At 38.5% G+C, this 15213-nt stretch overlaps 1 protein-coding gene and 1 pseudogene across 2 annotated transcripts; one reads left to right on the top strand and one right to left on the bottom strand.

Annotated features, from left to right (window-relative positions):
* Positions 1–283: 283 nt before the first annotated feature.
* Positions 284–13567, bottom strand: LOC127800368 (uncharacterized). 2 transcript variants are annotated; one of them, XM_052334945.1, is made up of 7 exons: positions 13354–13567; positions 10947–11047; positions 10772–10864; positions 10449–10625; positions 9718–9816; positions 8945–9187; positions 284–892 (listed from the first exon to the last, which is right to left on the bottom strand). In XM_052334945.1, the coding sequence occupies exons 3-7, from the start codon at positions 10844–10846 to the stop codon at positions 482–484; spliced, it is 1005 nt and encodes a 334-aa protein (XP_052190905.1). In that variant the 5' UTR covers positions 10847–10864; positions 10947–11047; positions 13354–13567; the 3' UTR covers positions 284–481. The 2 variants fall into 2 exon arrangements, with proteins under 2 accessions (XP_052190905.1, XP_052190906.1); XM_052334946.1 differs by lacking the exon at positions 10947–11047.
* On the top strand, positions 6957–8725 carry LOC127800367 (SART-1 family protein DOT2-like; annotated as a pseudogene).
* Positions 13568–15213: the final 1646 nt, after the last annotated feature.

Raw genomic sequence — 15213 nt, 5'->3', positions numbered from 1 at the left:
GTTTTGAATACATAATCCAAACAGAGTGTTCAAATTTGTCAATGAAATTGAATGTGTGTGCTGTTTTTAAATAAGATCTTGAACTATATGTGGTGTTTATCGTGCTGTTATGGATTTGTTTGTTCCGAATGCCCAACTTGGCTCAAAACAAAGAATTCATGTCAAATATGATAAATATTAAACTTAAAGATAAGGTTAGTATGCATACTTTCTCTTTTTCTGCCTTGTTCGTGCAAAAGACAAGGGGAGTGGAGAAAGATCATCCCAATCTATGAAAGAGACATTTGAGAATGTTTCAAGGCCATGAAATTAGGGTTTACCATGCCTTTTTATCACACAAATAAGAGTTCAGAAAGCCACCAAACAATTGTGGGGATGGCTTGCAACTTCCAAAGGTTAGAAAGTTGGGAAGGTTTAGTCCATTTGTGTCAGTTAACAATTCATATTACTAAATTTGAGTTTTGTTTGTCATCCCTTCCAACTACACTTCAGCAGGGGCATTACTGCTACCGTTTGTCACCGGCAAATTATCATCCGGGTAGACTTCTTCTGAATCACCCTCATGAGATGAAACCTTATCTTCTTTCTCATCCAAGGTGTCAGAATCAGAGTCGGACATCATAGGGTTCGAACTGCTGGCGATTGTGAGGGCTGGCTGATGGGCTGCCTCACCAACATTCCCTTCTGCCCAAAAAGATGGTATCCTCTTGTCATCTTCTTTCATCCTCTCGGCATATTTATTGATGTCAAAACCTGTCATATCTTTGCCACCAAATGAAGACTCAAGCTGGTCCATGTCGAACAGGTCCTCCAGTATTTTCTGGGTAGGATCATCAGAGTAAACAAACTTCACTTTGTTGACCGTCTTTGGCTCTAAAAAGGGCTTCACCACCTGCAATCACAGAAGATTTTAAGGTACAAAATAAACCAGGAAAATTTGCTCCCAGAAAAGCAGCAATGGCTTCAAACAAATAGGCCTCGTTAGGGAGACATGTTTCTCAAGAAAGGCAGGCTATCAGCAGCAAAGCAAACTTGTACATTTTTCGTGGCTGGCTAAATCGCCTAGTAGATATAGATATAATCAGCCAACCAAGATGATTTAGAACATATCATATCTAAAGTTAGCAGTCTTTTATCGAAATCAAAACTGAAACATATATGCTTTAAACCTTGCACATCCTGTCAGCTGATGAGATGGCTTGACTAACCCATTTGTCACGTACCTAGGCTGATCTATTGTAAATAAGGATGATATTGTAAGGGCATGATGGTAATATTGGGGAGGGGGGGGGGGGGGGGGGGGGTAAGTTATATCTGTAGGAACTTGTAACTAAGGGAGCGCATTGTACATGCGGGACTAACTGCTTTTGGCGCCAATCCCCTAGCTTTGGACCACTTTAAAAGCAGGGTCCCGCTCAGTTTGAAGGCATCCAAAATCAATTGAATTGACTCTCTCTCTCTCAATCCTTCTCCCCTTAATTCTCCAATTCCCTCCCTCTTTCTACTATTCATGCCTAATTCTCCTCTAAATAGACGAGAATTACCCCCAAGTCAGATTAATGATCTGACAAATCGGTATCAAAGCTCATCCTTGGCTGACATTTCCGGTGATCCAATTACGATGGCTAACGGTACCCACATGAAACAAATGGAGATGCAGTTGCAGCAGGTGACTGCCATGGTGATGGAGGTGCAAAATCGGGTAGGATCCATGGAAGAAATGATAGGGGAGTCATGGTGGACAAGAAGCTAGAGGATGTTACGGATCGGTTGTGAGGAGATATGCACAACCAGATTCGTGAGGAGATGCAGGAACACAGTAACATGGTCTGTGATGAAATGCAACAATTCATGTTCATGTTCTTGAGCTAGGCACAAGTAAGGCCATCTCTTGATTTTCCCCACGTGAGAGATTGAATCTAATACTCCTGGGTATTGGCACTAGTTAGAGAGTGGTCGGATATTCTGAATTGGGGTTTGATCCGGTAGTGATAGGTGAAAATGTAGTGGAGAGAAGGCCAGAAGTTTTGGTGAATGCTGGGCATTCAAATTTTCCGGTGCCAAAGTTAGAATTGCTAGTATTTGATGAAATGAAGCCCCGGTGATGGATCAGGGGGTGTGAGAAATTGTTCAACATTCATCAGGTAGCTGATGACCAGAGAGTTACTTTGGCAGTAGCATATCTGAATGACATAAGAGATGTTTGGTTTCAAGGGTGGTCGAGGGTGAGAGATGGCTCTAATTGGGAGGAGTTTGCGAGGCCTATGTGAAAGGTTTAGGGAACAAAGAATGGTCGATATAGTGGAGGAATTCAACAAGCTGAAGTAGAGTGAGACGGTGCATGAGTATCAGCTCAAGTTCGAGGAGTTAAAATCACTAATGCTCAATAGGAATCCCTATATGACTGAAGAGTATTTCGTGTCAAGTTTCATCAGTGGACTGAGCGATGATCTCAGATCCATGGTGAAAAAGATGAGGCCTAGATCTGTGCAGGAGGTAGTGGAGGATGCACTATTATAGGAATTAACAATGGAAGCCCTGATGAGAAAACAGAGTTTTCAAGGAAGGGGAGGCACCTACGGGCTGATCCCACCAGGAGGAAGTGTGCAAGGGATGGAGTTGACCAAAGCTGAATTGAGGCCCAAGTATCCAGCAAACCCCTTACCGGCTCCATCAGTTCAGCAAGGAGGAAGACTTATGGAGCACAAGAGGCAGGCTGGTTTATGTTACCGGTGTGGGGATATATACTCCCCATGGCACCAATGCAAGAGGCAACTTCTCTTGATGGAAGGAGGAGAGATTGATGAGGATGTGGGAGAAGATACAATAGCAGTGATGAATGAATTAGAAGAAGACAATGGGGCCATTTTGTTGCATGCTATTAAGGGGATGGGCAAGCATTAAGATCATTAAGGTGGAAGGGAGAGTACAAGATAGCACTCTCATGGTGTTAATTGACAGTAGGAGCACTCACAGTTTCATTGACGAAGGAACAACTAAGAGAATAAATTGAGAGTTGTCCAATACTCAACCCCTATCGGTGACAATTGCTAGTGGGAGTAAAGTATTAAGTCGATCTGCTTGCTTGGGATTCTGTTGGATGATGCAAGGGGAAGCCTTTGAGGCTGATTTGAGGTTGTTGAAACTTGGGGGATGCCACATAGTGTTGGGGGTCGATTGGATGAAAGGAGTAAGCCTAATTAGTTTTGATTTTAACAAGATAGAGGTGACCTTGGAGAAAGAAGGCCGAAGAGTAGCACTACAAGGGGATGTGAAAACTAGAATTTGTAAGATGATCAAAGGAAAGAAGCTACAGAAATTGTTCAAGTACAAGCTATCACAAGTAGCTCAGCTATTCTCGATTGAGGCCAAGAAGGAAGAGGAAGATCAAGAAGGGCATGAGGGGCAATGCATGATGGCTAACAGCAATCAGACACCCTCCCCATGGTAGGTACACGACTTGGCTTTATTAGATAAATTGTTGATTGAGTTCCAGGACTTATTTGCAAAACCTAAGGAATTACCCCCCACAAGACAAAAGATCATTCCATAACCCTCTAACCCAATTCAGAACCAATAAACATTTGGTCCTATAGATACTCACCAAAGCTCAAATTAGAGATTAAGAAAATGGTGAGAGATATGTTGGCCCATTCTATAATCAAACCTAGCAAAAGCCCTTTTGCCTCCCATCCTTCTAGTGAAAAAGGAAGACGAAACTTGGCACTTTTGTATTGACTACCGTCAACTTAACACCATAACTATCAAAGACAAATTCCCCATCCCTATTATTGAAGACTTGTTGGATGAACTTAGATATGCTAGAATATTCTCTAAACTTGACCTAAGATTCAGGATATCATCGGATCCGGATGAACCCCAATGATATTTCCAAAACCACTTTTAAACCCCATCATGGCCATTACGAATTCACAATAATACCATTCGGATTGACCAATGCACCAGCCACATTTTAAGCCTTAATGAACCATATCTTTGAACCTTACCTTAGAAAGTTTGTGCCTATGTTTTTTGATGAAATTTTAATCTATAGGCCCACGTTCTCCAAACACTTAGACTACCTTAGAACTACATTTCAAGTCATTAGATTCAATCAACTATATATCAAGAAGTCCAAGTGTGCTTTTGCCCAAAAGCAAGTGGAATACTTGGGGCATATTATTTCTAGTGTTGGAGTTAGCACAGACCCAAAAAAGATAGCTGCTATGACTCCTTGGCCTAGACCCACTAATGTCAAGGTCCTGAGGGGCTTTTTGGGCTTAACCGGGTATTACAGGCACTTTGTGAGGAATTATGGGGTAATCAACAAGCCTCTCACAGAATTATTGAAGAAGGATGGATTCAAATGGGATGAGAAGGCTAAGCGGGCATTTGAACAACTAAAAAAGGCCATAAGTGAGGTTCCAGTGTTGGGGCTGCTTGACTTTAACAAGCCATTTACCTTGGAAACAAATGCTAGTAGCACCAGAGTGGGAGTTGTCTTAGTTCAAGATGGTCATCCTTTGGCTTTTTTAAGTCAAGCCTTAGCCCCAACGCACCAGGGCCTAGGCATCTACGATAAGGAGTTACTAGCAGTGCTCATGGCAATGGAAAAGTGGAGGCATTACCTAAAAGAGGGACAGTTTGTAATCAAAACGAACCATGAAAGCCTTAAGTTCCTCCTACAACAAAGGCTACACGCACACCTCCAGATGAAAGGCATGGCCAAATTGATGGGGCTTAATTACGTGATTCAGTTCAAGAGGGGAAAGGAAAATGTGGCAGCTGATGCCCTATCACGATGCCAAGAAGAAGGATCAAATGCAGCCATCACTGTAGTGGTACCAGACAGATACCAAGAAGTGGCAGTTAGTTATGAGAAAGGAGAATGGACCAGGGAACTCTTGGAGCAATTGAGTATAAATGAAAATAGTAGACTGGGGTACACTATACTCAATGGATTGTTGAGATATCAAGGTCGATTGGTGGTTGGGGATTGTGAAAACCTAAGGAAGAGGATACTTCAAACCCTACATGAATCACCCATTGGAGGGCATTTCGGTATTCAAAATACCTACAGGAAGGTGAAACAAGTATTCTACTAGCCTAACTTGAAGAAATATGTGATGGAGCTTGTCCTCAGTTGTGATACATGCAAACGATGCAAGCATGAAACCGTTGCACGTCCAGGACTTCTACAGCCCCTTGGGGTTCTAGCTCAAGCATGGGCTAATATTACTTTGGATTTTGTGGAGAGATTAGCCAGGTCTAAGGGGAAGGACTATATCCTTGTAGTAGTAGACCAACTCACAAAATTCAGCCATTTCTTAAACCTATCTCATCCATTCACTGCCCAAGAAGTAGCCAGGCTCTTCATAGATAATGTGGTCAGTTTACATAGGGTTTCTCAAACGATCATTTCAGATAGGGATAAGGTTTTCACGACTCTTTTCTAGCAAGAGCTCATGAAATCCCTAGAGTTCAAGTTACACATGTCTACAACATATCATCTAGAAACAGATGGCCAATCAGAATAGGTCAACCAATGCTTAGAGACATACCTGAGGTGTTTCTACTTCCTACAACCTAAAGGGTGGCATAAATGGTTAGCTTTGGCTTAATGGTGGTATGATTCCAGCCACCATAGCTCCATTAACATGACCCCCTTTGAGGCTTTGTATGGCTACAAGCCTAACTTGTTACTGGTTGTTAATGGGCCTACTACAATGATAGCAGTAGATGCCTATCTACAGCGTAAACAACACACCCTGCAAGCTCTTAAAACTGAGCTAGCCAAGGCTCAAAACTGGATGAAGTAGCTAGCAGACAAGAAACAGAGTGAAAGGGAGTTTGAACAAGGAGATCATGTGTACCTGAAACTCAGCCATGCCCACTTGAAATAATTCTCAAGGCAGCTGGTCTCCAAGCTGAGTCCCAAGTTCTATGGCCCATATCCTATCATTTCTAGAGTTGGGAAGGTGGCTTACAGGCTACAGTTACCTGAGGGAACACACATACACCCAATGTTCCACGTCTCCCTACTCAAGAAATCTGCTGGGAGTAACATGGCCAGCCAAGCTCTTCCCCCTCAAGTAGGAGAAGAAGAACTAGCAGCGGCACCAGTAGCCATCTTGGACAAAAGGATCATCTATCAACAGGGGATCCCCTTAACCCAGCTCCTAGTGCAATGGTTGGCCCTCCATTCAGATAACAACACTTGAGAGTATCTCCCAGATCTCCTTAGGCAGTTTCCTAGCTCAGCCAGCTTACTGCATATTTCTTGAGGACAAGAAATAGTTTAAAGGGGGGAAATTGTCACATATCTAGGCTGATCTATTGTAAATAAGAATGATATTGTAAGGGCATGATATGGTAATGTGTGTGTGTTTGTAGCAACTTGTAACTAAGGGAGCGCATTGTACATGCGGGAGTAACCGCTTTTGGCACCAATCCCCTAGCTGTGGACCACTTTAAAAGCAGGGTCCCGACCCAGTTTGAAGGCATCAAAAATCAATTGAATTGCCTTATTCTCTGATTTCCATCTAATTTCTCTCTCTCTCTCTTTCTCGATCCTTCTCCCCTCAATTCTCCAATTCCCTCCCTCTTTCTACTATTCCTACCTAATTCTCCTCTAAACAGACGAGAATTACACCCAAGTCAAATCAGTGATCTGACACCATTGAAGAAGATTTACAAGATGTTAATAAGCGGGAGGTACAGTTATCAGTTGAAATTAGAAACCCTCCCCCAAGGAGAGCAAAAAGCTCTTGGATGAGAATGTCCTAGATTTCACAAAGCACGGACTGTTTAATGCAACAACTTCCAATAAAAATTATCTTTCTATGGTACTCATTGTTCTTTTAATTTTATAAGTAGAATACATTTACAGAATTTTTTTTTTCTGTAAATGTCTACAGAATATTAAGTTTCGACATATTTGAAATTTAAGAATAATGTGCAATACTATTATTGATGCAGCACAATCAAGAGAGAGAGCTCTGATATCAATTGAAGCAGAGCAAATAACAAGAACCCAAGAATAAACTAAAATTCAAATCAATATCAAGAATCAAAGTCTACCAGTCCATTAAGCATCAACAACTTGCTGATGGAACCCAGTGGAGCATTGGCATCTGCCTTGGAGTTTGAACAACGCATTTCAAAGATGAAGGAAGAAAGACTGATGACTAAGTCTAACAGAGCTTCTGAAATTTTAACCTGGGTTAATAGATGCCGTAAGTTTCAACAAGAAAGGAGTTCTGAGAAGGAGAAAGCATTGCAGCTCAAGAAGGTGTTCTAGGAGCAGAATAATATTAATTTAAGATGAGGCTGCATCTCAGCATACTACTCAAGATTTAGCAGGGGTTAAAGTTCTTCATGGGCTTGACAAAGTAATTGAAGGTGGGGAAGTTGTTTTGACACTCAAAGATCAGAGCATACTTGCAGATGGGGACATCAATCAGGAGACGGATGTACTCAAAAAATCAGAAATTAGAAAGAAAAAGCAGAGAGATGAGGCCTATAAGGCTGCAAAGAAGAAAACGAGGATTTATGATGACAAGTATAATGATGAGCCAGGTTCTGAAAGGAAGATTGTTCAACAATATGATGATCCAGTTGTTGACTTGGGTGTAACTCTAGACGCAAGTGGACATTTCAGTGGTGATGCCAAGAAGAAACTAGAGGATCTCCAGGGAAGAATACAGGGGGGTTTCAACAAACAATCAATCTGAAGATCTTAGTTCATCCCTGAAAATTGCGTCTGATTGTTACACTCATGAAGAAATGCTTCAGTTAAAAAAGCCCAAGAAAAATAAATCCTTGATGAAAAAAGGAAAGCTGGATATAGATGCCAAGCTAAAGCTGTATCTGCTGGTCTCGGAATTGGGGATCTTGGTTCTTGAAATGATGAAAGGAGGCAGGCCATAGAGAGGAACAAGAGAAATCTGAGGCTGAAATAAGAATTAATGCATACCAAGTTGCATATGCCAAAGCCAATGAGGCATCTAAAGCTCTGCAACTGAAGCAAACTCTTGCTGTCAAAACAGAGGAAGCTGATAATTAAGTTTTTGGCGATGATGACAAAGATCTCCATAAATCATTAGAAAGAGCAAGAAAATTAGCTCTCAAGAAGCAAGATGTGGTGGCAGCATCTGGTCATTGCCCTCCTTGTGCCTCTTCAACTGCCAGCAATTCAACTGCAGATGATCATGACCCTGCATCTAGACTCTAGAGCAACCCAAGAAAACAAGGTTATCTTCAGAGAGATGGAAAAATCTGTCCGGGGCCATCAGCTTGATGGTGAAGACGTTCTCATGGAAGAAGATGAGGCACCGAAAGTCTTGGATCAAGAAACAAAAGAGAAGGATGATGGTTGGGCGCAGGTAAAACATACTGCTAAGAGGGATCCCCTGCTTTTGAGGGTAAAGAGGAGATGGTACCAGATTAAGTGACTCATGAAGCAACTGTTAGGAAAGGGTTGTCTGGTGCTCTCAAGCTGCTTAAAGACCGAGGAACACTCAAAGAAACTGCTGAATGAGGTGGCAGAAACATGGATACGGAAAAGGCAAGCTTGTTGGCATGCTTGTTGGCATTTATGATGATAGTGGACAAAAAGAGATACGAACTGAAAGGACAGATGACTATAGAGGCCTAGGAAAATGAAACAACACCAAGAAGAACTGAAGGTAAAACAAAAGAAATAAAATAAACAGTACTAATTCCTATTTCTACTTCTCTGTCCTACATCAATTATCTAACCGGAAACTAATATACAATTTACTCTAGGACTAAAAGATCTATTAACTTAGAGTGCAAAACATTACTCAAAGACCATTTGAAAGTCTATTTGTATTACTCATTATTATTAAGCAGAAACAATTCTATATCAAAAGTTAAGATGATACTCATAAGATCAAAAATGGAAGAAGGTAAATGGATGTACCGTCCAGAATGGTTCGAAAAACTTGGGCGGATTGTATAATACTGCAAGGCCCAGCCTCTCAGGATAATGATCTTGCAATACATTGGCTGTTTCCCGTGTCACCTTGATGGAGATATTAGACAAATTGAAGCCGTGGAAATCAATCAGCCAGACCATCTGTTCCTGGTTTTGTGGCAGATTCATTATAGCATTCTCCATGCAATATACCAAGTACCTAATTTGTCCTTTAACAGACTTTGAGTTCTGCAGTAAAACAAATGCTTGATGTGTTAAGGAAGAGTGAGAAGAGGCATTGATCATCCTTTCTAAACTAGAATTTTAGGAACAGCAGCAATAGATACTAACCAGGCCAAACATAACATACAAAACAACTCTGTTAGGAACCAAAATGAGAATAATGAAAACAACTTTTTCTTGCTTTCAAAATTTTTTGAAAACTAAAAAGAGTAGTCACACCCCATTTTTCTGTTTTCATTTTCAAAATAGTGAAAACGAGAACTCAAAACAGAAAATGAAAATGAAAGCTCATCCAACCAGGCACTTAGAAAATATGCAAAAAGCAAACATTACATTTATCAGCTAAGAGTAGCATTCTAATGATAATACTCATAATGATAGGAACCATTTGAGCTACTTTTGAAATTCAAAATGACAGATCTATGACGATTAAGATAATCTATATAACCAGATATCAAGAAGCATCTCTTCCTATGGCAAGTTTCAACTGCAAACTATGTTTACAGAGACAGGAGCAAGCATGACGGAAAGTTGACCTGGCAACTTGGTCTCATGACAAGAACTGTTCTCCCATGCTTGTCTACATAAGTTGACCTGTAAATTTTTCCTGTTTCTGCCTCCTTGGCAACCTCATCCTGCATAAAATAAACTAAACTATTTTAAAGATCGAAAAACAACCTTGACAAATATCAACAATGCTAGAATTGAACAAAATTAATATTATGAACTATCAAACAAACAACAAATTAAAATTTTCATGCAAAAACTTCAATAAGAAGAAGACGACAAAGATCATCAGAAGTAATACAAAATATTAAGATATGTGTGTAACCCACATACATGTAGCTCCTTCCCTCCACAAAAAAATAACTCCATTATTAAACAAACAATTATTTCTCAAGCACCATAATAATCGAAGATCCCAACATAACAATTAATAAATTGTGGTACTTGAATAGAACAAAATTTACAAATCGGTATGAAGAGAATAATGTATGTATATGTCAAAGGGATGTGACTGAGAATGGCATCCTTGTTATCAAAACATTCTCAGCAGAGAAAGAAAAATTAGTCAGACCCAAAAATTGGAGAGAGAATATGAGAATGGTCTACTAGTTTGGCAAACCTAGCAGCCTCATCAGAATGCTGAAATCTCATCACAAGAAAGTAGAAGTTCCATGCTAAACTGAATCAGGAATCAAATGCCACAAAAATAATTCATGGATTCAGAGATATTTAAAAAATCAACAGCAAGCTAAATGATTACCCATCTAATCTCTTCTGGCTTATATTTCCCTCTCCATTTCAAGGTCTCTTTTATCATTTTAATTGCCTTCTTGACATTCCAACTCCGTGCTCTCAAGTGTCTGGATATTGACGCATCAGAACAATAAATAGACAACTTTGAGGGCAATGGCCCAAGTGCCCTTCTCACCTCATTAATCTGCAAACATCAGAAAGTTTGAAGTTGATGAATCTTCTTAATACCTCTAAGAGTAATACTTGCACTGCCAATTATTAAGTTTCAACATAGAGCAGAAGTGTTTCACGAACACTAGGGAAGCATGCAATTTATTATACAGTTTATACCTTTCCCTGCTGCTCTTCTGATATCAAAGGATTTTCAATGCCATTTAAGGTAGGTTTCTCTGAATCCACACTCATAGCTTGAAAGCAGTCTTCCTGGATATTGACAAATGAAACTTCATTAGAACAATTTCTACCCAAAAAAAGCTCGATGAATAAGTAAAAGACAGTAACCTACGTTTTGTTTCTACTCCCTGTTTTTTTCAGCAAGAGCTGGAGTATGCTAGAAACTGTAATTCCACAAATTCAAGAAAGGGAATTCCAACATTAAAAGAGAACCTGAAAAACAATTACAACTGTCATACTAAGAACGACAGAATAACAGAACCAAAATATCAGTGTTAAGAATAGTTTTTGAAAATCAAATTCAAAAGGAAAAACAAAACCAGAATCTACACACAGTCTAAATACAATCTATAGAATCACATAGGTGGGTCTTCTATAAATTTTTTCTTTTGACGATTCTTTCTTAGAAGGGGTAGACACTAGTTAAGACAAAGACCAAACACAAAACAAACAGAAAACAAAGAAATAAAGATGAAATAGATGATTAAAGCTTTTGGGACATTGCTAATATATTACCAATATACACAATTGAACATTTTTGTCAAAATAAATAAATTACAGCCTTCTAAATAGCTTAAACTTCTAAATAAATTGATGCTTTATTGGGTAACAATTTACAGGTACCAAAGCAGGCAAGCTATACTCTCCACCTCCCTTGGTCCTTTATAACTAAAAACAAAAGTATATTCACTTCCAAACAAATATGCATTGACGTTCATGGCTAATGTGACCATGTGAGGGGTAGTGCTAAGAAAAATATGTGAGTTACATTTCACTTCAAGAGCTTAAACTTTTCAATGAGCTGGTTGTGAACAATTGATCATTATTTCACGTCATAGATCCTCTCTGCTCTCTTCACTCTCAAGAGAATATGTAGAATGCCAACAGTTACAAATTCTAAATCCCAGAGAATGGGCCATTCTTCATATGACAAAATATCACAAACCTTATTCAACTGCCAACATCAAAAAAAATTTAGGACAAATATCACTCCCATCAGTTACAAGTAGCATACAGGCAATGTAAATTACCCAAATGCATGCAAAAACTTTTTGAGGAAATCCATAAAGCAAGTCAGAAAATAAGAGATTTTCAATTTTTTCTCATCTATTTAATAGCATCATTGAGGGCAAACATTGATAGCAATGATAAGATTGCTCCTTTGTAGCTGGTCATTCAAGTGGTTGAAATAGCCTCTTTGCAAAGAAAAGGTAAGGTTGCATACAGGAACAACCCTTCCCTAACCCTCGCAAAGAGGGGAGCCTCATGCACTGGAGATGCCCTTTATTTAACAGCTTCATTAAGTCCAACTGCAGTTCATGAGAGGCCAAAGTCTATTCCAATATAACCCTAAATGCTTCAATTTTGAAGAGGCCCTAAGATTGAATTTTTGATATTTCAGCATGCATTGCAACCAACATGAGATTAATCTCTCTGAGACTTAGTAGAACACTTCATCTAGTCACAACCATCAAGTGAAAATTAAGTAATTTTTGGGCCTTATATTTTCCAATTGTCCCACTTCTGTAGATCCCAAGAAAATAAAACAAAAACCTAGAAATCTTTGGTAACCCACGGTTGACTTCACATTCTCAATAAATGTCATCAGCCTGTAAACGGAAAGATTTTTGCTTTCAACTCTCTTTGGCACTTCAATTAGGAGATCCAGGACGAAGTTTTGCTGGAGAAAATTGAACAGGAACTTCTCTGGCTTCTTCCAATTATGAGAACAAAAAAGTATATCTGTTTATTTGATTGTGTGACTATATTACTACTAACAACTTGTGCATAGCCATTCCAAATGCAAATGCAAGCAAAAGCAATGAGCTGAATACAATATTGCAGATGTTGACCAATGAGAAAATCATAATATCATCCAAACTTAATTATTTTTCATTGTGAACGACACAATTACCCAATTTAATTGCAAAGAAAATGTCATTGAAGAAGATCTCAAAGAGCCACCTACCTTAAAAATGTTCCACAAGGTTACAATTTTCATCTCTTGCAAGGCATCACTTTTCAAAATCCCAACAACAACATATAAAACCTTAATCCCACCGTGGGCTCAGCTACATGAATTTTTCCAAAATCCCAAATGTAAAAAAGCGTGTGAATAGCTCAACACACCAAGATTTGTGATGGTGCTATTTCAGAAAGCTCCCGTACATGTTGTGTGTGTATTAAATTATATGCATTAAAGAAGAATTCAGTGTGACAGAGACACCACCCTTCTGACTCCAAAAGAGATCAATTAATCCAGGAATAAAAGAATTTTCAATGAAATCAATTCAAGTAGAGGGAACTGGAGAGCAGTAATTTTGCAATGATAACAGCTGGGCCCGATTCACCCACAAACTTTCTTCAACACAACACACGTACGCTGGAAATCTATAAATCGGTTTCTAGGAGAAATTTTCTCAACATAAAATTGGCGAACCAAAGGAAACTTTAAAACAACAACAGAAGAGAAGTCATTGCTGTAGAAGAGTTGAAATTAGACAGGGTTTTGAGGTTACCAGTTTGTGTGGCTGAGAAGAAGACGAAGAGCTCCTGGAGATCTCACCGGCCGGCGACGATCGGAACGGAGTCAACCATCAAAAGGGTAGCTTCGGATAGAGCCACCGGAGGAGGGCTTGCGTTGGGTTTCAACCATTACACGCCACTTCTTCCGTAATTTGCAATGGCGCAACAAAACCATGTGAAAGAAAGAAGACAGCCAAATACGACTGCTCTTTGACCCTCCTGTACTCTTGTTATTATTAGTTTTAGTTTTAGTTTATTTATTTATCCAAATTGTCTCCTATTTTTCTGTAAAATGTTTCCTCTTCTTTTCAACGGTAAACGCCGACAAAGTTTTGTACAAAAATGTAGTAATTAAAATAAAACAATTGTTATTATTAACACACATTAGAGAATTTTATAATTTATTTATAAAAAGTATTTCAAAAAAATAATGCCATTGCCATTGCCATTGCCGGGGAAGGAGGACATAAAAAAGCTCAAGTTTTCATATACAGCCAAAAATGTCATTTTGTCCTTCCATTGAATATTTTTGTGATTTATATAAAATATTTTTAAAGTAATAATAATAATAATAATGATAATAATAGGAAAGGACAAAGTGCGGAGACGAAAAATTCAGCCCAAGAATCAGCACATAAATATATGGCAAATCAAAGACTAGTGCTAATAATATATTGGCCCTAATTCATTTGTTTATTTAACTATTTTGGTAATTCCCCATTCAAAATATATAGTGCTGCTATTATCAGTTCACCTTCATGTTCAGAGAACTCGACACAATCACAAAAAATAAATAAATATGGCAAATCAAAGACTAGCATTTTGCCTTTTTAAAATAATTACTAATTTTGGATTTATAATATTAGATAAATACAAAAAATATATAATAGTTGTAGCAGGTACAACTAATTGGGCAGAGATGACAAATGATCAATCAAATGGGACAAAAGGGTACTCTCAGCCTCTCTTCCCCCCTTCAAATGTTCAAAATTATCATAATGGCTCCAGACAGTAATTGATTCATATGAAATATTTAATGTGTTATGCCTATTGATTCATATTTTTGTTTTACCTCCATGTGCAGGTAATGACAAAGCCATATATATGCAGCTAAGATGGGGCAATTTTAAACCCCCCATGTCATGTGTAGCTAATTCAAATATCATTTTTATGTCTCTTGATTTATATTTAGCATTAGCTCAACTAAACAAAAGGGTATCTAAAATATTTAGTATTAGCTCCTCAATTTCAATTTTTGTAACAATATAATCTTTTCTGCTAGAATCTGACTTCATGATTTAGAGCAACTACTCTAAGAATTCTGAAGACAAATCTTCCTTTTGCGTGTAACTTTTTCTTTTTATTAAAAAAAGAAAAAGGCTGGATATCTAATGGATATCATGTGTGTTATTCCATCTTACTTAATTCACCGCCCCTACTCATTTAGACATATTACTCTTATTTAAGCAAATACTAAATTTGATATTACTAACAGTTAAAATATTTTTATTTCCTCAAAATACCCTTCATATGTTTAAGGTTGGGAAAATTCTATTCAGACCCACGTTTTTACTCTTCACAGTCATAATTAAAATAAATTTAATAATTACTCTTCATAGCATCTATTATTATTTTTTGCAACCATTTACATTCCAAAATTATCCTCCAAACATCCCATACATCATGCACATCCCCTTCTCTATAGCCACTCGCCGCCATCCCCTTCTCTACAACCGTCACTTCTCTGTTCTGCGCCCGATCTACCTCATCTCACCAAGTAGTTTATAGGTAATTTGTACATTATATTTTGTGATTGGAAGGTTTGAACTTGGAGGCTGAAGGCAAAGAGTGCA

This window comes from Diospyros lotus, chromosome 4 (assembly GCF_014633365.1).
Source record: "Diospyros lotus cultivar Yz01 chromosome 4, ASM1463336v1, whole genome shotgun sequence".
Lineage (NCBI taxonomy): Eukaryota > Viridiplantae > Streptophyta > Magnoliopsida > Ericales > Ebenaceae > Diospyros > Diospyros lotus.
This window is presented reverse-complemented; position numbering and strand designations above follow the sequence as displayed.

What these genes read in the sequence shown, in the direction of transcription:
- LOC127800368 (XM_052334945.1), bottom strand. Translation starts at nt 10,846, where the DNA reads ATGAGTGTGGATTCAGAGAAACCTACCTTAAATGGCATTGAAAATCCT. An exon ending in AGCCAGAAGAGATTAGATGG is followed by an intron (nt 9,817 to 10,448) that starts GTAATCATTTAG and finishes TATTTTATGCAG; the next exon opens with GATGAGGTTGCCAAGGAGGC. An exon ending in TCATGAGACCAAGTTGCCAG is followed by an intron (nt 9,188 to 9,717) that starts GTCAACTTTCCG and finishes GTTTTACTGCAG; the next exon opens with AACTCAAAGTCTGTTAAAGG.